General features: G+C 40.3%; 1 protein-coding gene across 1 annotated transcript in view; it reads left to right on the forward strand.

The window, feature by feature from the left end:
- Positions 1-27553, forward strand: part of GABRA1 (gamma-aminobutyric acid type A receptor subunit alpha1) — a 118535-nt gene that overhangs the window by 82220 nt on the left and 8762 nt on the right. Inside the window, exon 7 of the mRNA XM_069954103.1 lies at positions 19320-19472. Coding sequence (XP_069810204.1) covers positions 19320-19472 — 153 coding nt within the window. The remainder of the gene's footprint in view (positions 1-19319; positions 19473-27553) is intronic.

Here is a 27553-nt window from a genome sequence, read left to right on the forward strand (position 1 = left end):
CCCCCCCCCTTGATTTAGTTATACCAGGACTGTAACAATATAAAAGGGGCATTCCTTTACACATAGAAGAAAAATGCCCTTTCACAGAGAAAAATTCTTTACTGTAAGAGCAGTAAAACTATGAAAGATTATAATAATTCAATTCTCGAAGTCATTGCTATTGTAATTGACTGGTAATAGGCTGGATGGATGCCTTTTTTCAGCCTTACAAACAATTACACTATTATACTATTACATTGCTCTGGACTCAGTATCATGTACTTACTGTACTTGCAGGAGCTTGCACCTATGAGATTATCTGTACATATGTCCATAAAAACCTTAAAATGATGTTGGGGCTTTAACCCCTTCATGCAAAATGACGTACAGTACTGGCAGGTCATGGAAAGGTATTCCGCACCATCAAGTGTCAGTAAGTTATAATGTGCATGGCCTCCATGAAGCAAGCTCAGGAGCTGAGTCACTTAATAGAGAGTGAGGATAGCATCCGGGTCCTAACAGTTAATATATGTCACATAAATGTTGCAGCGTTTAACAGTAAAACTTTTGTTTTTTAATATATGACATAGCCCCTCTCTCGATAAAAGTTTAAATCACCCCCTTTTTCCAATTTACCAATAAAACATGTAAAATAAACATATTATATATTATAGCGTGCGCAATTGTACGATCTATTAAGATATAATAATACTATTCCTGTATGGAGAACCGCAGCATAAACGTAAAGAGGAAAAAAGTACCAGGATTGTAGATTTCTGTCACATTATCTATCAGAAATTTCTTTTTTAAAGAAAAATTATTTAAAAAATTTAAAAATATGATACTAATAAAAACAAGAGATTGTGGCACAAAAAGACACCCCCCATTCAGCCCGGTGGGTGGAAATATAAAATTACTATGGCTCTTAGAAGGTGAGGAGAAAAAAAAAAGAAAAGTGCGAAAAAAAAAATGACCGAAATAAGTTCGAAATATACTGCAGAGGTAAAGGGGTAAAAAAGAGAAAAATTAAACTTATAGTACCTTTGCCGATTCTCCACAGCTACCCTTGTAGCTCCTGTTTGGCTACTTCTGATCTGCCCCGGCTTAATTCTTCTACCTTCTTTCTGCTCAATTAAAAACGGGCCAGATCGGACAGCAAAAATGCAGGGGACTAGGGGTAGAGAAGTAGCCTTTATTTTTCTTCCACAGTCCCAGCATCCTTTCAAGTTTTTATTGCCACCGGAATACCCCTTTAATGTTAGTTGTTGGTTATTATTAGTTAGTCAGTTAATCAATATTAAGCCTCTAAGTCCACTTTGGCAGAGTTGTAACACTGAAGGCCAAGTACAGTGATTTCATTTGTTCTATAAGCACAAAAATCCCATTGCTGATTTTAACTGCAAGACTGAATACACAAGGCGAGTGATTTCTTCCACTTTGTCACCTACATATGACATTGCTTTGTTCTGTACATTACATTGACTAACTGCATAATTATTGCAAAGATTAACTGCAGGGATCTGGAACATTTAGAAATAACACCTTTTGACTAATAATCTCAGATGTATATTGCAAACACAGTTGGAAAACATGTATGAACTGAGGTTGTTTATTGTAGCAGTAAATATTTTGCATTAAATTAGCCATTTCTCATCTATTTAAGAAGAAAAATAATAAAACATTTACACAATTTGAGCCAAGCACATGATAAGTATTTAGTGTAGATTTGGAGTTTCTAATGTCACTAAAAGTTCATGCACACCAAATGAGGCACTCAACAAAGATACTATATGGAGGTAACTATTATAGGTATATGGTAGTACAGAGTGTAATTTCATATTTCATTTAATGAAGCTGAATATACCCTGTGTACCTCTATACGAGCTTCATTCAAGGCCTTGAAAAGTACTTCAGTGGTAAAGGTGTGACCATCCTTATTTTCTTTTCTGCAAATTCCATCAAAGGCAAAAAAATCGGCAAGTTAGAAGCATCTAACCTGCTGATATGTCCCTATAGTACACAGGTTTTAAATATGAAGATACATTTTTACCTTGATCCTCAGCACCATTTTTGTGAAATTATTAGGTAATTTTGTATGCTAATAACTACCACCCTAGGTTCACCGATTCACCCTAGCTGGCCTTCCCCTTCTAATGAATTTTAGAGCAGAGCTCTGCAGCGCCCCCAATATCAGCATGTTAAAGGCTTCTAACTTCCTGGTAATTTCCCTTTAAGAACTCCAATTTTTCATAATACCAATTTAATACATTATCGCAACTTCATAGCAAAGCATAGCACAGACTTCAATTTACAGTCACAGGGTGACTATATTCGTGCTATGTTCACACAGTGTTTTTTACACTCCATTTGAACTTACATTCATTATTTTGATATTAAAATGACATCCGTCATTTTGCTGTTTTGCCACCCGTGCAATGATGGCTGTTGGTACATTATTCTAGTTTGGGGTTACTAATTGGCCTTTGGGTGTGGCTTTAATTGAAAAGTCCATTGAATTTAATAGTAAAAATGAAAAAATAAAAACTGTGTGAACAACAAAAAAATAACGTCCTCTGTTTGCAAAAGATGTCCGAAAATAATTTATTTGATCATTATTTGGATGTCCCCTGTCATTTTCTACGTTGTGTGCATTGGACATCCATCATGCCATAGACTTCAATGCATTGTATTGAAGTCAATTAATTTGCGGCAATAACAGACGTGTTTTAAAATGGTCTTTTAAGCTGGTCATCTGGCACCATTCAGCTCAGGTAGGTAGAACCAAGAAGAAGGGTAAAAGAGCACTATTCTTTAGGTAATAAAATGAATTAATTGAGTTTAGTTAAAAAAGGCAAAACTTCAGTACCAGGCAAAATCTATAGACCTTAGTGGCCCAGTTTATGAGAAAATTGCCTTTTTTCTAATCTCATAGGTATTGGTAAATTTAGGTGGTCATACAGCCTTAATAGCTGTCAGATATCTCTTCTGCTCTTCCTCCTACACAGGAGTGTTTGCCATGGCTGAAGTTTGCAGGTTTGGTCAAATTTTTGGTCAACTAGAGATATTGACCTACCCTTATGAACCTTTTGAAGAAATTACATACAAAAAAAAATGATAGCAGAGTCTAATAAAAACAGGAAACATTCCCCGTAACGCTCCTTTTTCTGTATCTAATCCATATCTCTTTCTGTATGGAGCCTGATACAAGTCTTCTGGAATACAAAAGAGAAAAACAGCCTTGTAAATAAAAAGATGACCCTTTGTTGTCTAAGTATGGCAATTGCAGGAGAGCATTTTTGTGTTTTACAAAGAAACAGCAAGATAAAATGTCTTCTCTGTGTTTTTTGAGATACTTGTTTAGTTATAAGGGAATGATACAACTACTTTACTTAGATATAAAAGGCCTACAGAAATTCAGAATAGAGATGAGACTAATGTGCTCCATTCGGCATCCTGTAAATATATAGCTTGTTCATTTTTTAACAGTCTTGCTTAGCTAAAAAATAAAAAATAAAAAATCTATGTATTTAGGTGGGACATAAAATTATAAGGTGGGGTGAGTAATTATGTATATTTACATTTAATAGCTTTATAAAGCTGAAATTAAATGGTCTTAAAACAAATTAAATATACAGTACTGTATACACTTCAGCAGAAACACACTAGGGAATTACAATGAAAAGAAAATGGTAACTGATTTCATTGTGTTTCAATGTAAAAGATATGTGGTATAACATCATATAGACTCTGGTTAGGATTGAATATCACACATCTATCCATAATTTAAGGCAGCAAGACTGTATACTCATTCCATAACCATAGGTGTATGGAGAGGATTTGGATAGCACATCAGTGCATTTTGCCTGAAAAGCCCCATTATCTCATCACCAGGTCAAGGGATCATTTAGTGTGTTCAAGTAACAGCAGAAAATTCTCAGCACAATATACTATTCTGTATGTTTTTCTACTGGACCTTACTTAAAGGAGAAGTTTGGTTTACTGTTATTACTTATGGAAAGTTAGACAAATTCCTAATGTACATTAATTATGTTAAATGCACATATAGTGCTATTAGCCTTAATTTAGTAGAGGGCGCACTATATGTAGAAGTCTATGGCACTGTATTGTGTCTATGAAAGTCTATGTAAAGTAATGAAATGTACAGTATGCTTTATTGATTGAATACATATATGGAATACTTTGGGGAGCAAGTGTCCTTGCTCCCCAAAGTATTCCATAAATGTATTCAATCAGTACATTTGGAGGCAGGGAGGGAGAGAGGTGCCTATGCATCTAACTACCTCCCCCCTCCCTCCCTGCTCGATGCTTTGGGACACATATACACTGTACTACTACTCCCATCATCTGCTCATAGTATGAGCAGATGATAGGGGAGTAGTACCAGGGCCAGCCCCATCACCAACCCCCCGCCACATATGCACTGTACTACTTCTCCCATCATCTTCTCATAGCATGAGCAGATGATGAGGGAGTAGTGCCAGGGCTATGCCCATCACCAGCACATCCCTGCAGACTCCACTGATGCCGCTGATGCACTGCATTTCACATCCCCTGCCTGAGGACTGCAGAGTTCGGGTGACAGCTCAGGTGACATCTGGGAACGAGTTGGCAAGATGCGGGGGTGGCGGTGAGCTCTGCAGTCCCCAGCAGGGGATGTAAACTGCAGTGCAGCAGCATCAGTGGCGGCAGGGGTGTGCTGTTGATGGGGATAGCCCTGGTACTACTTACCCATCATCTGCTCATGCTATGTGAAGTAGTACTGTGTATATGTGTCCAGCACTGAGCTGATTTGATTTTTTACAGAATCTGACCCCTGCCTGATCTACAAAATTAAGGGAAATAGCACTACATGTGCATTTCCCATAATTAATGTACAATAGGAATTTGTCTAACTTTCCATAAGTAATAACATATTAAAAAATATTTTTGGCTGAAGCTCCCCGAAATATTCCATAAATGTATTCAATCAATACATTTGGAAGGCAAAGGCAGGGAGGGAGAGAGGTGCCTGTGCATCTAACTACCTCCCCCCTCCCTCCCTGCTCGGTGCTGTTTGACACATATACACTGTACTACTCCTCCCATTATCTGCTCATAGAGTAGTACCAGGCCATCCCAATCACCCCCTCCCCCCCGCCACATATGCACTGATCCCGTGATCCAGTGACGGTGAGCTCTGCAGTCCCCAGCAGGGGATGTAAACTGCAGTGCAGCAGCCGCGGCATCAGCGGTGGCAGCAGGGATGTGCTGGTGATGGAGACGGCCCTGGTACTACTTCCCCACCATCTGCTCATGCTATGAGGAGTAGTACTGTGTATATGTGTCTAGCACCGAGCAGGGAGGGTGGGGGGAGTTTGTTAGATGCATAGGCACCTCTCTCCCTCCCTGCTCGGTGCCCTGCAAATGCTCCCCAAAGTATTCCATAAATCTATTCACTCAATAAAGCATAGTGTACATTACTTTACATAGACACAATACAGTGCCATAGACTTCTACATATAGTACGCCCCCCTGCTGGACACTCCATAGGAATTACAACTGATTCGTGATCACGTTTTTTTGTTTTAACAGAATCTGAATCCTGCCTGATCTACAAAATTAAAGGAAATAGCACTATGTGTGCATTTCCCATATTTATTGTACATTAGGAGTTTGTCTAACTTTCCATAAGTAATAACATAATAAAAAATAAGTTTTGGCCAAAGTTGTCCTTTTAACCCTTAAATTTAAAGTGTAACTGTCATTTCTGGTGACTTTTCATGATAAACTGTCATGTGTGCATATATAAAGAACTGCACCATTTTATTACTAGTCTATATGTCTTTTTTCCTCTTTGTTATTAACCCGCAAACTCCATCTCTCGGTCTGCTTTTCCTATGCTCATTTGCAGTGTGGGTGCAGAGTAGCTTCTTCTTGGCTCCTATATTTATATACACACTGAAAAAAACATTCTACTTGGCCGCAGCAAACCTTTCGAAGTTCACAGCCTAGCACTGAGCAGTCTAACCTGGGAATCCAGCCTTTTCTCTGGCCAGAACCCTTGCAAACTGCACTGACTGTTTCTCAGCTCTTTCTTCTCACTCACTCCCTGGGGCCCTTCTACCTCCACAGGCTTTCATAAGCGTAAGCCCATCTTCACTATGCTGTAGATGGTTTTCCCTCAATGATGCCTCAAAGATAATAAGTGAGGGGGAATGAGGGTAAACAGCCTTGTGAATACAGAAGAAAGCTTATTTGCGCAAAATAAATCTATTACAGACTCTCTTATATTTGCTTGTACTACAGATTCCTGAAAAGCTGTTTAAAATGGCAGTATCACATTACGAAGAGGCATGGGCCAGTCTAGCCAATGGCTCAATGTCCAAAGAGAAAGATATTGTGGGAGGGGGCCCACAGGGGACTTACAGTCTCTTAACCCTATTTTAATTCTCTGATTTAACTCTGCTGTTCTGTTCGGTTCTACTATACACATATAGGGGGAGATTTATCAAAGGGTGTAAAATTTAGACTTGTGCAAACTACCCACAGCAACCAATCACAGCTCAGCTTTAGGCAGTGCTGAAATGAAAGCTGAGCTGTGATTGGTTGCTGTGGGCAGTTTGCACCAGTCTAAATTTTACACCCTTTGATAAATCTCCCCCATAATGTTCCGGTCATTTTTGACCAGGCCTATTAAAGTTAGGATTTTTAACTGATTTAAGTGTTTTATTCGAATTTCTTTTGTATTATTATACTGTGTGTGAACATGGTTTATCATTAACAAATCAAAAATAAAATCAAAAACTTAATTTTTATTTTTTGGGGTCAAAAAATGTTACATGGCCTTACAGCATTATTAATGTATATTGCACATTTGCAAAAACAATTTGGGTCTATTTCACGCCATAACACAAATGCATTGTACGCCAACACATCAAGAATGTTATAAAAACAACCATTGGCCACCGATTAGTTTTGCGTTTACAGGTGTAAGTGCCTATAAGTTGATCAAGAGTACCAGCTGCCCCTTTGTGGCATTGTAATGTAAAATCCTGTCTGGCTTTCTGTCATCTCGATTACTGATTGCATTATCATGGTGCACTGCGCTCATCAGAATGACACGTTTGTGTTTTTTGGCAACATAAGAAACTACTGTTGTGTGATAAAACATAGAACTATAAATGTCTCTATTACTGATTATACCTTGCAGCAGTTCTGGCTTATTTTTTCTAGCAGTACCCATCATGGTCATTTTTCTTTTCACCAACATCTGCCCCAGTTGGTGTGATGTAAAAAAAAAATTGTCACATGTAACTTTTCGTCCTTTGAGCCCAAGTGTCAAATCCAAAACTACTCGCATACCTTGATTTTTTTCAGCTCTTTCTCCAGTGTTTTTTTCCTATGTATACCTGAGCATTTACAGTGTATGAACTTTTGCTGTTGCATATTTTGATGCCATAGTTTGCAGGCTTACTTGGAATATACTGTCTGAATGGGCACCTACAGTAAAATCTTCTTAAAACTCAGGAATTGTCTTATACGCCGATCGTCGTCTTATAGGGCAGGTGCTAAAAAAACTTTGGAACCAGACTGGAGAATCTACAGTCACCACACACGGTGGGGCTAGCTTAAAACGGATGCATCCCCACAGGTACAACACTTGTTTTTTTTTTACATGAACAGACCCGCACTGGCGCCACAGTTCTTTATTTCATACATCGGCCGCTTCTGGCACTGGTCTATTACCAAGCACCAGCCTGACATGAAGTACTGGAGGCGGGCCAGCTGGCCCCCAGTGTGACTAAACCCCCTTCCCACTGTGAAACAATGGATCCATGTCACAGAGGGAAGATTGTCACCCAGGGGACCAGAGGGCCCGCCTCCAGTGCTTCATGCCCGGCCGGTGATCAGTACTAGACCGCCACCATGTGTGGGAACCATGTGGTGGTTCATTAAAAGGACTCTTGCACCGCCATCCCAGCAACGATAATGGTCTGTTCATGTACAAAACAGAAAGCAAGGTACCTAGTGTGACACTGGCTTAAACATGAGCAGGACTGTATCCTTTTCTTTCTTTGAACCTGCAACAACTGCTTTCCTTACACACAGAGAGAATCAGAATGTAAACTTTATAATCCTACTTCCTGACTTCAAGTTCATGTTTAATGAATAATGTACTTTTTTAAGCTAAATTTCTGAGATAAAAATGTTACCTGTGGACAAGATATATGTGTGTGTGTTTGTGTGTGTGTGTGTGTGGTGTGTATGTGTGTGGGGGTTTTTGTGTGTGTGTGTGTGTGTGTGTGTGTGTGTGTGTTTTTTTTTGGGGGGGGGGCTGGGGTAGTTGGTCCTTAGCCATTCTCTTTTGTATTTTTACATGGTCAGCCTGATTTTGAGTTGTTTCATCTGCAAAACTGCAAAAAAAGAGTAAGAGAGAGTCTAACATGATTTCTGAAGGCTGGCAGCAGACTTGCTATGTATGTCATGTATGTCTGGTTTGGATGAATGTACTTGTGCATTTTAAATAGCTTTTAATATGAAAATATTGAATTAAATCATATATTCCCAAAGTCAGCATATTCCCTCTTCTATTCTAAAATGTCATCTGCTAAAGTAGCATAGGCAAACTGACAGGGACCTAAACTCATTTATGCAGGAAATGCATATGCGGAAATTCCCAAATGGACTTCAGAATTGGTCTGTCAGCAGATTACAGTCTGTCATTAACATCAGTCGGTATGCAGTACACTATAGCTTTCCCAAGACGTGCTATATATTAGCATAGGTCACCTCAGATAGTCAAAGAAAAGAGTCCTTGCTCCTGGAGGTACTAGGCCGCAATGCATAAACTCTATGTATCACTACCCATTTGCAGTAATGTTTGCTAGGTCAAGTATAGTGGGTACTAGGTCCACTGGACTGGTTTTGAGATGTTGCACCATTGCGATTAACATGGCCTTTATTTCTGTTGGGCTAAGGCTTAAATCCGTAATATGGATACAAAAATGCATCTTTATTACGTTTGTCAGCATTTGGCCTCAACATGTCATAGATGTCCTTGACAGAAGAACAGATTTCATCAGGACATTTACTCTGTTGTTTTATTTCTCCTGCAAACAAAAAGAACAGCTCTAAAACCACAATTGTGTACAGTCATGTTACAACATAAGCAATAGCCCAATAAAGAAACAGCAACAACAGCATTGAACCTCTGCTTGCACTAAAAAGTACATTGGTACCTTGGTGTTTGAACCCTTCCAAGTTGGATGGTGAGTCTTCATGTATCTTCATGTATTGGCCACATGTATTTCTCTACATGTAGAAATATTGTCTGAATCGCATTTTTCATGGTTTTTAACTGCTTAAAACATAAACAAATTTCCACATTGAGGGAATTCTCACCACAGGATTGGTAGATGTGTAGGTAATAGCTCCCCCCCCCCCCCCCCCCCCAAAAAAAAAAGACACCAGATTTACAGGCAAGTCTGAATGGGAAGAGGGAGACTAAAAAAGTTATAACCAAAAAAAGTTGTTTCCTTCCCCCTGCTCCCCGGTGCCCCCCCCCCCCCCCCTCAAGGAGCTGCCCTAGGCGCCGGACCACGGGTGCATTGTGGTAAATACAGCCCTGGCTGAAGTATCTTGTTTCGGTTGTGGATTGTGGGTGAGTTTAGAACTGGTGATAACTAACATACAATACCATACAGTACTGTACTGTACTCAAACTGCCCTCCTTACACAATTAAGTATAAGAACAGAGATCTTACTGTATTACATTTGTGTTGATTCTTATATGCTGCATTAGGATGAGCAACCTTCTTTAAAGAGATTTTTTTCATCAAGGCAAAGTTGGTAAAATATAACAATATCTATCTATCTATCTATCTATCTATCTATCTCCTATCTATCTATCTATCTATCTATCTACCCATCATCTATCGTATTTATCTATCTATCATCTATCTATCTGTCTATCTATCTGCATTCTATCTACTATCTATCTATCTATCTATCTATCTATCTATCTATCTATCTATCTATCTCCTATATCTATCTATCTATCAATCTATCCATCATCTATCTATTGTACTATCGTATCTATCTATCATCTATCTATCTGTCTATTTATATCTATCTGCATTCTATCTATCTATCTATCTATCTATCTATCTATCTATCTGGGGCATAACTACCACCATTGCAGCCATAGCGGCTGCTATGGGGCCAACCACATAAGGGGGCCATACCTGCAATACACTGGGCTTCCTGAGCTTTCATCATAATACTGAGGGAGTTGACTACCATGAGAGACACTATGTACTAAGGGGAAGGATAATAGGGGCGATGTCTGATCCCGGCTTGGCACTCTATTGCTTTTGGCTGCAGCAGCTGAAAGCAATAGAACACTGATCTCATTGATCTATGCAGTATATCTATACTGCATAGATTTTAATGAGAGATCAAAGCAGTCATACACAGGGGGACTTCTAGTATGTATGTAAAAAAAAAAAAAAAAAAAAATGTTTTTTTTTTTATTAATACAAAATCCCCTTCCCTAATAAAAGTCATATAACCCCCTTTCCCCATTGCTGTGTGCGCAATCGCCTAAACTATTAAATTATCACATTCCCGATCTTGTATGGTAAACGGCGTAAGTGCCCAAAAAATTCCAAATTGCAAAATTGCGCATTTTTGATGGCATCAAATCTAGAAAAATTGTAATAAAAAGCAATCAAAAAGTTGTATATACGCAACCAAGGTACAGATAGAAAGTACAGATCATGGCGCAAAGATTGACACGTCACTCAGACCCAAAACCTAAAGAATAAAAGTGCTATAAGCATGGTTAAAGAGCAATTTTAAGGAACATATATATATATTTTAAATGTTTTAATTTTTTAAAAGCCATTAAATAAAATAAAGGTCACACAAGTTACATATCATTGTAATCGTAACAACTTGAGGAATATGTATAACAAGTCAGTTTTACCCTAGGGCAAACGGCGTAAAAACACCCCCCTCCTCCCCCCCCCAAATAAAAAAAAATGTGTTTTGTTTTTTTCCCAATTTCACTACACATATAATTTTTTTCTGGTTTCGCGGCATATTTTAGGGAAAAATTACATCTGCCATTGCAAAGTACAATTAGTGGCGCAAAAAATAAGGGCTCATCTGGGTCTCTAGGCGGAAAAATGCCCGTGCTATGGCCTTATATACACAAGAATGAAAATGGCTGTGTCCCCTAAGGGCTAAAGGTCCTACTACATGAAGCAATTATAAGCCATTATAGCCAAAAATCATTTTGTGTAATGAAGGCAATGATCAGCCAACATGCACAAGGTCAGATGATCGTTGTCTTTTAATGTCTTTCAACATGTTGTAAGACATTCAAGGAGGATAGCAGTGATCTGCTGCCATCGCTCCATGTAATATTAGCGGCAGCAGCAAACCACCCCTATCATCCCCAACTCCCCCCCCCCCCCCCCGGACTCCGGACTTACCTGTTCACTGTCGGCGCTTGTTATTACCCGGCAGTGAGCAGGGAACGAGGTGCAAGTGAGCGCTGACCTGACAGGTTGGTGCTTGCTTGCTTGTGAAGATTGCAGCAATAGGGGTTTTTGATTGGCTAAAGGTGACTTGTAATCATCATCAACACAAAGTTGGAACATAGGGGAACAGTACATTTTCAGAAACGCTTATGCAGTACATTTCAAGATATGTTTCATTTCACATAATGCATCAGTTCAGATCTATTTATCTTGATGGGATAACCCGTTAAGGAATTCTACCTTCAATTCACTTTAATACTATGTAATGAATTCATGTATTTAAAAATATATAAGAAAAAAATTAAGTATAAAATAAAAGGTAAAACTAATAAATAATAATGCAATAAGATTAATAATAATAAGCAAAACCATAATCTCTTTTAAGTTGGTCACATCAATACAAAATGTAAAATAATAAACCAATAAGCTTTTGAAAAATTAAAAATGGAAGAAAACTAAACCTTCTATAGAGAGTAATTATCATAGTGATGGGAAGGGGAAAAAAGCGATACAATTATTGTAAAAGCCTAATATTGAGCCAGTAATGGACTCATTATTTCTACCAGCAAATCTTTATGTAAAAGGAAGCTCACAAATGTACTTGAAATGCGTCTTGCACAATATTTACACCAAAATGACAAGAAATGAAAAGAGAGTAAAGGGAGGCTATAACATGATTCTCTTTGAAGTTCTACTCCCAGGAGGCAATTCAGTTAATTCTATAGAACAAAAGATGACACTACAGGTATTGCTGTGTGATCCATGATCCGCAGCCTTGCCTTGTAGGTTTGTAGCATAATATAATGCATGATACTGTAGCATATTTTCATATAATATATATTAATACGAAAAATTCTTTAATAATATTGGCATACTCAGCACATTCTGACGTCAGTGGCCGATGATTGTATTGAGATCAGTGGTGCCACACAGGCATGACTTATCTCCTTAGGCCTGTTATAGATTGCTTTTATAGTAACCAAAATCTCTTGTGACAACCATTTATTGATTTTAAAGGAGGTTCCTCAGCAGCTGCCATGTGAAGTATACAGTTCATACCGTTCTATATTTCGTTTTTCTGATAAGAAGAATAATATAGCCTCTAGCTGTCGCAGGTTTTTTTTTTTTTTTTCCATCAGTTTGTTGACATACTGTGGACATAAAGCTTTGCCTTTAAAATGTGAACCCTTTTATAAATTATTAAAGCGGCAATCTCAACAGAGGCAACACCTGTCAGAATGGCATTATCTATACTCCCAGTAGCTCCGGCAAACAGTTGATTTTAAAATGGGCAGCCACACCAATGGCATACCATGAAAGTAAAGAACAGCTCAAGTCTACCAAAAGAGGAGAGCTGAAACCATGTGGCTTTTTATTCTTGCTGAAAAAGGGGTCCAGAGCAGAGATCAGACTTCTATCTAATAGGGCACAAGGACAGAGGATATGGTGGACTAGTCCGATGGCGGCTGAGCAACCCCTCCCCTCCCATTTAAATGGTGTGCCCCCCAACTGCGATAAATGTACTGGGACTTGGCACTGGGTGACTATGAAGTGAGCTAAGCACACTCCATTCCATCTATCTGCAGCTGACACTCACTGTAAATAGTTATAGTATGTATCATTAATGTTTAGTGGATCTGATAGGTACCCCTACAATCTTATCTTAGCTAGGCCTAAGTGCCGGCTATGACAGGTGGTACCATTAATTTAACAATTGGAGGGAAGATAATGTAATGTGAATGTTACAACTTGAAAATCTTCAAAATAAAGTCCAAACTCCAAATATGTTCTGTGAAATATATATATATATATATATATATATATATATATATATATATATACATATATATATAGCGCAAATTATCCCATAAAACAAACTTTTTCCAAAAATTTCCTCTAATTTATTTATTTTTTTGTATTACATTACATTTTATGATGTAAGGAAGGACCTTACTACAAAGTTAAATAGATTCTATCATTAAAACGGTTCATGAAAATTATTGGGTAATACTACATGGGAACAGGCATTTATTTATTTACTTATTTTTATGTGATTTTAGAGGGGAAAAAAAGGTTTGAGGTTTGGCTTCAGAAGTCTTTTCATGGGATGTGAAAAATTCTGTAAAGAAAAAGAACTACCAAAATATGGCATATTAGTACATACTGATTTACTAATAGATGGCCATGAAATGCTTTTAATGTGCATAATGCTTTGATCAGACCCATGGCCCAGCACAGGAAGGCAATATTTCTAAGCGCTGTGTCACCATGCAGTCCCCTTCTCCATGTATTTAGAACGCGGAATAGGCGAGGACCCGTTTATTATATATTTTCTGAAGCATTAGGAGTTCTGTCACATTTCTCTTTTTAACTTGCCATCCGAGCATAAATGCCATCATCCTTCTAGGCTGGAAGTAAAATAATGTATTTGAAATGCACTGCGCATAATCCACCAGCAATGTCTAGACATGATTTTTTTTGACTAATTCAGATTCTCTTAAGAGAGAAATGAGTACTCTTTTATCTGTCATCCAAGTTTAAAAACACATTTTCAGAATTCCATTTATCTAGAACAAAAAGTTCTTTATTTGTACAAAATTCTAGATGCCAAATACTGATGTTTAAATATCGGATTTCAGTGTATTCTCTGGTTTCATTTTCTTCTTTTTTTTCTATAAGTAGCTCTAGGGAATTCATGCGGTGATTTTTTTTTCTTTCAAGATGAAATATACAATGTATTTAAAGGGAATCTGTCAGCTGCAATTGAGATTTCAAACTGCTGATGCTATTCGATAGTTGTTGGGTCAAGGAGACACATAGTACCTTTCATATATCCTGCTCTGCTGGATATATGAAAGGTACCATATGTCAACTTTTTGGAACTTAAATTGCAGTTGACAAATTCACTTTAAAGAGACAATGCTTACTAAAATATTTATTACACAGTGCTTCACTGTACAACAATATGGTCACCAATTGGCTGTTAATAGTCTATTTGGGGGGAGGAGGGGGGAATTGTGTGGAAAACAAAACAAAACAAACGTAAATTGGTAAATTGCATGATATAAAATATTAAATAGAAGCTTTGCTTAAAGGCTCACTTCTGTCATGGCCATATCCCAGGGCTTTAACTTATTTTCTTCTTAAAGGGGGTCGATTGAGACAATTGGGTATTTACAATATTGTGATCATCTCATGCAGGCAATATCATGCCCATGTTGCTGCGGACTTGGTTTCTTAAAGCGTAACTGTCATGTTTTTTTTTTATTGCAGAAATCAGTAGTATAAGCGATCTTAAGAAACACTGTAATAGGTTTCATCAGCGAAAAAAAGCCTCCTTCTGTACTCAAGAAGCAATCTCCCAGCCTCCCCCCCTGACTTCTTATCTGTGCATTATCAGGCAAACACGTCTTCACTACAGAGAAGCCAGTGAAGACGGGTTCTGCTCTCTCCATTGTAAGCCTATGAAGGGGGGAGGGGCCGAGGGAGATGAGGGAGCAGCAAGAGGTGACATGAAGGTCCGCTGTTTGTAGACTCTCTGGGCACCTACAACGCTAAATTCAGGTGTCAGAAAGGTCAGTGCTTATCTATAAACTTACTGAGAGAAGATTGCAGGGTGTTGTGCTGTGCAGAAATCCTCCGTGCTCAGTTACTCCTAACAGCCCCTCCCCTCTCCATAGCCACATAATGGAGGCAGAAATCCTGCTTCATTTGATGTGAGGGGGGAGGCTGGGAGATTGCTTTTTCAGTACAGAAGGAAACTCTTTTAGTACATAAAACCTATTACAGAGTTTCTTAAAATAGCTTGTACTATTGATATTTCATGTTTTCAGCAAAATGGCCCTGAAATGACAGTTACGCTTTAAGCACTCAATTATCATAACATAGTACCTGCCCTCCTTTTGCCTCCAGCAGCATAGTGGCTCAGTGGGCAGCACTGTAGTCTTGCAGCGCTGGAGTCCTGGGGTCAAATCCCACCAAGGGCAAAATCTGCAAAGAGTTTGTATGTTCCCTCTGTGTTTGCGTTGGTTTCCTTCCAAAACTTAAAGATAGCTAAATTTAGATTGTGAGCCCTAATGGAGACAGGGAGCAATAATTGGCTGAACTATGTAAAGTTCTGCGGAATCTGTGTGTGCTATACAAATAAAAGCATTATAATGTAAGGCCAAAAATAGGTGGACCATCACATCTCATTAGAGATAAGCGACCACGCTTGTTTGAGTATAGTATTTACTTGAGTTTTGGGCTACTCGAAAGTACTCAATGCTTGAGCGAGTACTGCATGCTGCATGGTTAAAATAAGCTTGTAGAAGGGCTGATGAGAAGCCTTTCAACAAGCTTTAACCCCAATCTGAACGCACATGCGTTTTAATCAAGCAATCAGCAGCTGACACGAGAGACTCCCGCAGTTTTTAGCTCAGCCAGTCATTGGCTGCAGCAGTGATTGTCTGAGCAGACATTTGAAGAGACAGAACTCGGCATACACCAAGCATAGTTTTTCAGGTCTGGTGAAGAAAGAAGACGTTTGTTGGGCATATAAAAAATGGTCAATGAGGGGTGTGGGGGTATTTTTATTTAAAAGAAAAATATTTTTTAATTGTGTATTGTCAAAATAAATAGCTCAGCTCTTCCCAGTACCCCTGTGGTGATTGGTAGTAAGGTAATAAAGGGGGGTGGTTAGTGCTAGCCATTTAACTGGCTAACACCAAGCCCCATTTTATTAAACAAAAAAAAAAAAAAAATCCGTTGATCATAGACGTAGCCCACAGTATCCACAGTATCTCAGGACACCCATATCTGAAAAACAAAAAGAAAAGACTAAAAAAAAAGAAAAAAGACAGGAGCAGAACACCCATCATTTTGACAAGTGTTCTACTCCTTATAGTATGCAGCATCTGTACAGATACAGTCTGTTCACCTGAAGGTTAAGTAAACATGCTATTAATAAATATTAAAATGTAACTTTTAATCATGCAAAAAGATAAAAGATTAAACCTCAATTTGTCCAAGAAACTCAAAATAAATGTACTAGTAAATGTAAGTTCATACCCCTCACAGGTTAGTAGTGAAGAAATAACTCGCTGGGTCAGTAAAGAATAATCATCCTACATCCAGCCAGAGGAATTCACTCGTTGCTAAGCAGTTGAGGAAGCAATAACGATAATAAAATATTTAGACAGTTGCTGTATGGTGATATAGTTAGAGAATATGGTGTGCTGTATGGTGTTACAGGTAGAGAATATGGTGTGCTGTATGGTGTTACAGTTAGAGAATACAGTGTGCTGTGTGGTGTTACAGGTAGAGAATACAGCATGCTGTGTGGTGTTACAGGTAGAGAATACAACGTGCTGTGTGGTGTTAGAGGTAGAAAATACAGTGTGCTGTGTGGTGTTACAGGTAGAGAATACAGCATGCTGTGTGGTGTTACAGGTAGAGAATACAGTGTGCTGTGTGGTGTTACAGGTAGAGAATACAGCGTGCTGTGTGGTGTTACAGGTAGAGAATACAGTGTGATGTGTGATGTTACAGGTAGAGAATACAGCGTGCTGTGTGGTGTTACAGGTAGAGAATACAGTGTGGTGTTACAGGTAGAGAATACAGCGTGCTGTGTGGTGTTACAGGTAGAGAATACAGTGTGATGTGTGATGTTACAGGTAGAGAATACAGCATGCTGTGTGGTGTTACAGGTAGAGAATACAGTGTGATGTGTGATGTTACAGGTAGAGAATACAGCGTGCTGTGTGGTGTTAAGGGTAAAGAATACAGTGTGCTATGTGGTGTTAGTGCTAGCAAATGCAGCGTACTGTGTAGTGTTACAGGTATGAATAGAGCATTCTGTCTTGTGTTGCAGGTAGAGAATACAGCGTGCTGTGTGGTGTTACAGGTAGAGAATACAGTGTGCTGTGTGGTGTTACAGGTAGAGAATACAGTGTGCTGTGTGGTGTTACAGGTAGAAAATACAGTGTGCTGTGTGGTGTTACAGGAAGAGAATATCACGTACTGTGTGGTGTTACAGGTGAAGAATACAGTGTTCTCTGTGGTGTTATAAGTAGAGAATACATTGTGCCGTGTGGTGTTACAGGTAGAGAATACAGCATGCTGTGTGGTTTTATTGGTAGAGAATACAGTGTGCTGTGTGGTGTTACAGGTAGAGAATACAGTGTGCTGTGTGGTGTTACAGGAAGAGAATACAGTGTGCTGTGTGGGTGTTACAGGTAGAGAATACCACATGCTGTGTGGTGTTACAGGTAGAGAATACAGTGTGCTGTGTGGTGGTACAGGTAGTGAATACAGTGCTGTGTGGTGTTACAGGTAGAGAATACAGTGTGCTGTGTGGTGGTACAGGTAGAGAATACAGTGTGCAGTGTGGTGGTACAGGTAGAGAATACAGTGTGCTGTGTGGTGTTACAGGTAGAAAATACAGGGCTGTGTGGTTTTACAGGTGGAGAATACAGCGCACTGTGTGGTGTTACATGTGGAGAATACAGCGTGCTGTGTTGTGTTACATGTAGAGGATACAGCATGCTGTTTGGTGTTACAGGTAGAGAATATAGTGTGCCGTGTGGTGTTACAGGTAGAGAATACAGCGTGCTGTGTGGTGTTGCAGGTAGAGAGTACAGTACTGTGTGGTGTTACAGGTAGAGAATACAGCGTGCTGTGTGGTGTTACAGGTAGAGAATACAGTGCTGTGTGGTGTTACAGGTAGAGAATACAGTGTGCTGTGTGGTGTTACAGGTAGAGAATAGAGCATGCTGTGTGGTGTTACAGGTAGAGAATACAGTGTGCTCTGTGGTGTTACAGGTAGTGAATACAGCGTGCTGTGTGGTGTTACAGGAAGAGAATACAGTGCGCTGTGTGGTGTTACAGGTAGAGAATACAGCGTGCTGTCTGTTGTTACAGGTAGAGAATACAGCGTGCTGTATGGTGTTACAGGTAGAGAATACAGCGTGCTGTGTGGTATTACAGGTAGAGAATACAGCGTGCTGTGTGGTGTTACAGGTAGAGAATACAGTGTGCTGTGTGGTGTTACAGGTAGAGAATACAGTGTGCTGTGTGGTGTTACAGGTAGAGAGTACAGTGTGCTGTGTTGTGTTACAGGAAGAGAATACAGCGTGCTGTGTGATGTTACAGTTAGAGAATACAGCATGCTGTTTGGTGTTATAGGTGGAGAATACAGCACTGTGTGTTGTTACAGGTAGAGAATACAGTGTGCTTTGTGGGTGGGACCACCATGAAATGATATGAAGTACTGCAATAAAATAATTCAGTAACACAATAAGCTGCAAAGTGTGAACACAGCATCGAGGCTCTGCAACAGCTTTGGGCGGGGAATGGGAAGGGTGGAGGACTGTGATTAACAACTGAGGGAAAGCAATGCATTATGGAACTTGTAGTACTGAGCAACTGCTCAACCAGGAAGTATAACCACAAAATATAGAACTAAGACCCCGAAAACAAATGGATTTTTGGTAGTTTTAAAACTTGGTTAGACCGGTTAGCAATGCTATATGCTTCTGCAGCAGGTTTATTTATTTATTTATTTATTTACCTCTAGTTGGACTTCCCCTTTGAAGATCAAGTCAATAAGTCATTTTGTAATAATAAATTACCTACCTTAAGATTAGTGTTAAGTGTTAGTCCTTATGGGAATAAAGACTTGGCTCTTCCACATTTGATTGCTGTGCAAGAGTGTTTGTTCATTTTCTACAATGTCTTTTATATGTATTATAGTCTATTTAGTGCACATTATAACTGTAATTTGCATAAAAATACTTATGTTATTCTCTGTTCCAGGTGAATATGTTGTTATGACAACTCATTTCCACTTAAAAAGAAAAATTGGCTACTTTGTTATTCAAACCTACTTACCCTGCATTATGACAGTCATACTGTCCCAGGTGTCCTTTTGGCTCAACAGGGAGTCTGTTCCAGCAAGAACTGTATTTGGTAAGTGTTTCAATGTAAGAATTAAAATCATTGCATTATGGGAAATTGTTCGTGCTGATTGCCAAAGATTTTTTTTTTACCACTAAATGCCCTGTTTTCCCTATATATGATATAAAACACATCCTGTAAACAAAAAGAAAGCTAGAGGCCTTACGTGCATGTCTATATAAAACATAGGCTCCGTTATATGGACATGTAGACATGCACAGTTACTTACAGTAGACAATACCACAATATGGCCATAAAAAATGGAAGAGCTTATGTAAACCCTGCCCAGAAGTTGGCTTTTCAGGAGAATTCCTAGGCTGTCTCAGAAGTGGGCTTAAATGTAGACATTTTCCATCATGGCTGGATAGTGACCTATAGAGGAAATATCAGTGGGGCATTTACAGCTCATTCCTGTAGTCATTGGTTATGTCCATCAGCTAAAGAGGACGTGCATGCTCAGAGTGTACAGCTCTATCCGCTGTATATTCATGCAGAGTTGAGTGATCTTACTAGGAGCTTCCCCCTCCCATTCTGCTTTTCCTGCTTTTACAGGCTTTAAAAGCGTCCTGCTCTTATCTAACACTGTAGCCCGATAAGGAAGAAGATGAATCTCATTGTGCACAGAGCTTGAATCCTTAAAAACTATGATAGTTACTGTATTAAGAACTGGGTTTCAATCATCTTTAGCAGAAATCTATATGTAGTCCCCAAATACTTCATAACAAAGTTGGCCTAAACGGGCACTGATGGCGGGTTCGATTGTTGTTTTTTTGTTCCTGGGTCTGGTCCCATCACTGTCTGGCTGCAGCTTACTCCTCCCCTTGAATGTCCATTCATGCCAAATATTCATGTGTATGGGGAAATAACTGTTTAAAGGTGTATAGGTATCTCTTGGATTTATGCTTGAGTCTTGTAGTACTTAACCTTTAGGCTAGGGCTATGTGGTGACTTTGGTTGCAACATGGGTTCCTCGACCAAAGACTGCTGTCCCACTTTCCCTGAATGGTGCAACATCACTGCTAATGTAGGTGTATCTGAACCTTCAATGAGCCACAACTACGCCTTCAACAATTGCCAGAAATTCAACAAGGATAGATTTTTGTCTGGGCTCATGTAGCACAATTCATTGAGGGCAACACAGAAATCTTTGCAGTCATATAGACCAAGCCTAAATGTCCTATACATAATGATTATTGGCCGTATTCTGCTCTTTACGGCCGATAATCATCCCGTGTAATGGAAGGCAACAATCAGCCGACATGAACGATGTCGGCTGATCATTGCTTTTGTTTGTCTTTCAACATGTTGAAAGACAAACGACTGTGATAGCAGCGATATGCTGCTGTCGCTCTGTGATATAGGAGCAGCTGCAGCAGACCTCAGCTATGCTCTATGGGCTGCCAGGACGATCTAGCAATCACCCGGACAGCACACCGCAGCTCACCGACCCCCCCCGTACCCCCCGTACTCACTCGCTACCGACATGTGTAATAGCGCCGGCAGCGCTCGCTTGCTTCTTTACGTCATCCCATGTAATATGTGCTTAAGTAATGCTGAAATTACAGATACAACACAACCATACAAGAATGTAACGTCTTCTTATCCCTAGTGCACCGTAGTAACACTAGCCTAGCAAAAGCAGGTCTCCTGCTCTAATAAGGTAATCCCATGCATGGACTTAGCCTTAGTGACCCTTAGGGGTCAGTGGAGGAGATACAAAAGCCAAATAAAGAAGCCCTTCTTAACTGGGAACTTATTTGACTCTTGCAACTGTGGTGGGCAAAATTGGTCTCAGTATATGAATAAATATGTCATCAATGGTACAAACACCAATGGTTCAAGAGAAGAAAATGGGAAATATTGCACATATCAGGGCAAGTATCTCCTTAGGATAGGTCATAAATATCGGATAGGTGGGATGCTGAAACCCCAAACCCGGAAGTGAAGCTGTTTTGCTTAGCCAAAGCACCAGGACAAAGCCAGAAGCAGGCAGAAACCACCATGTACAGTACCTGTGCAGCAGCTTATAGATGATCACAATTGCAGCAACATGTGGGTAAGAAGGACTGGCAAAGAGGCCAGAATACCAAGCAATCCAATCCAATACAAAACCCCAGCTCTAGCTACCAGTTCAGACTGGTGGGAAATATGCACAGTGAAGTATGGCCAAAAGTGCAGTCTCTGAAGTACTATGCAGGAAGAGGATTGCACTGAAGTCTGAATAGACGTGGGTGTAACACTTAGGGTATGTTCGCACTGAGTAAAAGCGAAGGAATTCCACAGCAGAGCTCTCCGATGTAGAATCTCTTCTGCCTCAGTGTCGGAATCCCGTCTTCCATAATGTCTCTATGGAAGGGCTCGTTGCCTCCGCTTCCGACACTCTCTGCTCAAAGAATTGACATGTGAACATACCCCTATACTGGGAAAGTTACCTCCAGTGCACACAGCAAGGACTAGATCTAACACCATGATGGAGAAACTGAGTACCTGATATGCATGGGGAGTGGGACAGCCATTTACCCTTACCAGCCTTATGCTGGGAGGGTTACAAGTGTTTGATGCTGGAGTGCTTCTTTAATGTCGTTGCTATTGTTGTTCTGTATTTATTAGTGGCCTACCATTTCCCTGCATTGGTGGAAAGGATAAAAAAAAAAGCTGTGCAAGCAGTTTTGCCGTTCAGCAGAATACATATTCATTATAATTCAGTTATTTGTGCTTTTGATGTTTCCCCAAGGAATAAAATAACAGGTTTCCCCAAATCCTATTAAATGCCAAAGCACATTGCTTGTTAAGTGATACTTGTGGTCATCAGTATGTTCATCCAATTTTCATAACGAACGATGTAGTGAAAACACCGCAGTGGATGTAATATATTAATATCTACAGTTGTCAAGGTAACCATGAGATATGTGATGTGCTGAACATGTTCAGACGCAACCTAAAAAAAAAGTAGACTTTCTGTCGGCTAGTCTGTTGAAATCTGATCCAGCATTCACACAATTCATTAAAACCTCCTGTAATTGAATGTAACAAATAATAATTGATTGCCCCAAATTGATGAATGAAGATCAGCATTGCAGTCAAAAGGATCCTGGGTAAACTGAAGAGGGGGGGGGCTTTTTGCCCTGGAAACAGAATTACCCCCTTTAGAGCAGCATGTCAATTGACAGCATCGGAGCATTTTATGAGGCTACTGATGCAGAAGAGAAAGAGCATTTCTGCACATCTTCCATGTCTTACGTCTGAGCATTTTGCCTTAAGCGACAGGACAAGCACCAGCTCTGGCTGATTACTGATTCAGTTGATATAGCAGGGGCCGAGAAGTCAGCGGAGTAACGGCTTGTGATGGGCAGAGAAGAGCTGCTGCATACGGAGGAGGGCGGATAAGCTCTGCTGTGCTGCACAGAAGGCCAGGAAATCTGCCTAATTGTTTTTCTCAGAGAGTAAGGATGGGTGGTGGGATTAATGCCTCTCTTAGAGGGGCAAAGGGAACTTTCATTTCATAGTAATGTTGTACTTTTAATGTAAATGACCAAAATCATGTTAAAAATGTTGCTTTAAAATAACAGAAATTATTTGCCAATTCCCATTCCAACAGTGTATGAACATAGCCTTTCTGTATTTCCAATCCGCTCCTGGTTTTGGTTGCAAAATACTGACCAAATTACTGAGCAAAAATACTGTGTGGGAACATACCCTAAAAATGTTGTGCCTTTTATTTTTTAACCTTTACCAGATTTTGCATTATTAGGACGGCCTCTGAAAAGATCATCCCGGCCGCTACTGCACTGCGGACCAGCATTCATGCGCACCCGCATCAGAACTCCCCGCAGCACAGTATGGAGTAAGCGGCCCGAGCCGCTTGCTCCACAGTGTGCACTGACATAACTTTCACTGAATAGCGACCACAAAAAACTGACATGACAGTTGTTTGCGGCACTGCTAGGGATCCCAGCCGGAGCGTATACTATGTGTATACGCTCCAGCTGGGATCCTATAGACAGAGAGGTAACGTATATATTCGTATTAATCAATGCCGTAGTACAACGGACGTGATTTTAAGAAAATATATACGTTGTGTGAACATAGCCTTAATAGGTTAAATCCTACATTATTGCCAAAAAATGCAGCAGTAATATAATGGTGTCACAAAAAAAGTGCAAAATGTGAACACAGTCTAATGCCTATAATTGAAGCACTTATGGTGCCTTTACACAGAGAGATTTATCTGACAGATTTTTGAAGCCAAAGCAAGGAATGGATTTGAAAAGAGGAGAAATCTCAGTCTTTGCTTTATGACCTGTTCTCTGTTTATAGTCTGTTCCTGGCTTTGGCTTCAAAAATCTGTCAGATAAATCTCTGATAAATGCACCATTAGTTTGAGTCACATTTCCCCTAGTTATAGGGGAGCAGCAGAGTTCCATCTGTTCTCAGTCTCCAGAACTCTATTAGATACCACATGTCATCATGTTTGGCCTGCATGCAACAATTGTGATTTGGTGCCATCTCCTCTTGAAGACGTATCTTCCATGATGACAGGATGGCAGAGGTGGAGCTCCCTGCACCCCAAAATCTTATGTGCTGCTATATCTGCTGGTCTGGAGTGTCCTTATTAATCTGTGAGCATCAGAAAAAAGATCTAGAGAAAATCAGCAATGACAGTGCTGCAAGGAAGCATTATAAGCAACAAATAGCTGTGGTCTTGTGATGAACTTTACTGAGCCATCCAACTCGTTTCGGTATCAAGATCGCTTATCAAGTTTCATATGTACCTATAATTTTTGATATACATGTGAATTGGTTTGCATACAGTGCAATAGTTGTTGGTTATGCCCAAGCATGTTTGAACCTCGGTGTAGTCCTCAGCTCATGGTATACGGCTGAGACTGCGTCATGTTTTTATATTTGTATTCTTTATTTTATTTGCACTTCACTTAACACTGTCTGAACACAGCTCTACTACTTCTGCTCTGCTGATTGATTTATCTGCCACACCTATCTCTTCCCTGTTGAGTTTCCTCTGGATACTTAAATGCCACATTAGAGTAAAATTGTTCAATGCACAGTATTAGTAAGGGTACTCACAGCACTTACAGCAGCTCCCTGTGAACGTTATAGAGCTAAAATCAGATTCCCATTCTCCAGGCTGTGCTGTTCTGCTCTGTTGTGAGTCTTTTCATAACATGGCCGACATGGAAAAGCGTGTGACCATTCCCCATCCCAGTGTCCTCCATAGGCATATACAGGCTCAGTGGTGAACACTGGCCATGGTCACATGCTCCTCCATGTCAGCCATCTTATGAACAGACTCACCATAGAGCAGGACAGCACAGGCTGGAGAAGAGAAGTCTGATTTTAGCTCTTTAAAGGGAACCAATCACCCCGAAAATCCATCTTAAGATAAGGAAACGAGCTGGCACATCACCCAGCACGTTTCCTAAACATCCCCCTGTAACCTCCGTGCCCCCCTCCATCAGTCAGTAATCTTACTTTGATGAAGTCCCGCGCTGTATGTAAATTTCCGGCAAGTAGTCACGGTGGGCGGATTTAGTCAAGGTGGGCAGAATCAGTCACAGGTCCTGGGCGTCTGTAATGGCAGTAATCACGCCCAGAGGCGCGTGCTTGAGGTCTGCCTTCCATCCACGTGACCCGGAGGCTTGCATTTCACGTCGTCGGCACAGCGATGTCGTCTTCCGAAGTCCGCGCATGCGCAGTATGTTGTCGTCGTCTCCCACCGTACTGCGCATGCGCGGACTACAGAAGAGGTCGGCGCTGCGTGCGGATGATGTCAGCGTGCCGACGACGTGAAACGCAAGCCGCCGGGTCACGTGGATGGAAGGCAGACCTCAAGCACGCCCCTCTGGGCGTGATTACAGCCATTACAGACGCCCAGGACCTGTGACTGATTCGGCCCACCTTGACTAATTCCGCCCATCGTGACTACTTGCCTGAAATTTACATACAGCGCGGGACTTCTTCAAAGTAAGATTACTGACTGATGGAGGGGGGCACGGAGGTTACAGGGGGATGTTTGGGAAACGTGCTGGGTGATGTGCCAGCACGTTTCCTTATCTTAATTTTCGACGTGATTGGTTCCCTTTAAGGTACACAGGGAGCTGCTGTAAGTGGCAATACTGTACATTGAATAATTTTACTATAAAATGTCCACCCCCTTTAACAGTTAAACTCTGTCTTGCTTACGTGATTGACATTTTATTATTATTTTTTTTTACTTATCCTTGCTGTGTCAGTTTCTGCGTTTGTGTCTGGTCCAATCACATCTCTGACCAGGTTCCTGATCTCCTATAAAGTGTATCAGTGCTCTGATATCCACACTGGCTATTAGAGTAGCTTTTCTAGCATGCAATCGTTGACAAAGAGTTAATTAATTCCTTCACACTCACCATCTTAAGGTCACAGGCAACAGACCAACTATTGCCTTATTTAAAAGACCAATTGATTAGCCGACAAATGTGCAAATGCCCATTTACTGGTTGATAGCTGTACTGCACATTTACAAAAATAGTCATCGGCACATCTCCCCTTGTAAAGAGGGGGTGTGCTGCAGATAGTGACAGGCTCCAGTTGACATAATCCACACGTACATAGAGAGCAGCTTTATGTTCATCTAAAAGGAGCCTTTGTAGTTGTAACAATACATACATTATGATAAAGTAAATTGTGTACTAAATAGAACATCAACTGTAGAGGAAAAAAAATTTTCAAAGCAGCTTGTTTTCTGGTCAAAGATAATTTGAGGAATAAGCAAAAATTTATGTACAATAGACACCTTGGGCTTAAAAGGAATCTGTCAGTTCCACCTGAGATTCCAAGCTGTGGACACTGTAAGATCGCTGTTAGATCAAGGAGACACATAGGGGAGATTTATCAAACTGGTGTAAAGTAGAATTGTCTTAGTTTCCCCTAGCAACCAATCAGATTCCACCTTTCATACCTAACAGATTCTTTGAAAAATGAAAAGTGGGATCTGATTGGTTGCTAGGGGCAACTAAGGCAATTCTACTTTACACCAGTTTGATAAATCTCCCCCACTGTATCTTTCATTTATCTGTCTGTGCTTCCAGAACATATTGCTTTATGGCAAGCTGCTCCATCATGCTGGAAAATACATTGATGATCGCCAAACTGCTCTTGGAGGACATTCTGGTACCATTCTTTATTCATGGCTGTTTTTAGGCAAGACTGTGAGAGAGCCGATTCCCTTGGCTGAGAAACAACCCCACACATGAATGGTTTCAGGATGCTTTACAGTTGGCATGAGACAAGACTGGCTTCTCGTCTTCTCCGAATAGGCTGTTTTCCAGATGTCCCAAACAATCAGAAAGGGGATTCATCAGAGAAAATGACTTTACCCCAGTCCTCAGCAGTCCACTCCCTGTACCTTTTGCAGAATATCACTCTGTCCCTGATGTTTTTTTCTGGCTTCTTTGCTGCCCTCCTTGAGACCAGGCCTTGCTCCAAGAGTCTCCGCCTCACAGTGCGTGCAGATGCACTCACACCTGCCTGCTGCCATTCCTGAGCAGGAGGCAGGTAGCCCAATCCCGCAGCTGAAACACTTTTAAGAGACGGTCCTGGCGCTTGCTGGTCTTTCTTGGAAGCCCTGGCAACAATGAAACCTCTCTCCTTGAAGTTCTTGATGATGCGATAGATTGTTGACTGAGGTGCAATCTTTCTAGCTGCGATACTCTTCCCTGTTAGGCCATTTTTGTGCAGTGCAATGATGACTGCACATGTTTCTTTAGAGATAACCATGGTTAACAGAAGAGAAACAATGATGCCAAGCCCCAGCCTCATTTTAAAGTGTCCAGTGGTGTCATTCTTACCTAATCATGACAGATTGATCTTCAGCCCTGTCCTCATCAACACCCACATCTGTGTTAATGGAGCAATAACTGAAACGATCTTAGCTGGTCCTTTTAAGGCAGGGCTGCAATGATGTTGAAATGTGTTTTGGGGATAAAGTTCATTTTCTAGGCAAATATTGACTTGGCAAGTAATTGCTGTTAAGCTGATCACTCTTTATAACATTCCGGAGTATATGCAAATTGCCATTTTAAAAACTGAAGCAGTAG

The sequence above is a fragment of the Dendropsophus ebraccatus genome, chromosome 1, assembly GCF_027789765.1.
Source record: "Dendropsophus ebraccatus isolate aDenEbr1 chromosome 1, aDenEbr1.pat, whole genome shotgun sequence".
In the NCBI taxonomy this organism is placed as follows: Eukaryota; Metazoa; Chordata; class Amphibia; order Anura; family Hylidae; genus Dendropsophus; species Dendropsophus ebraccatus.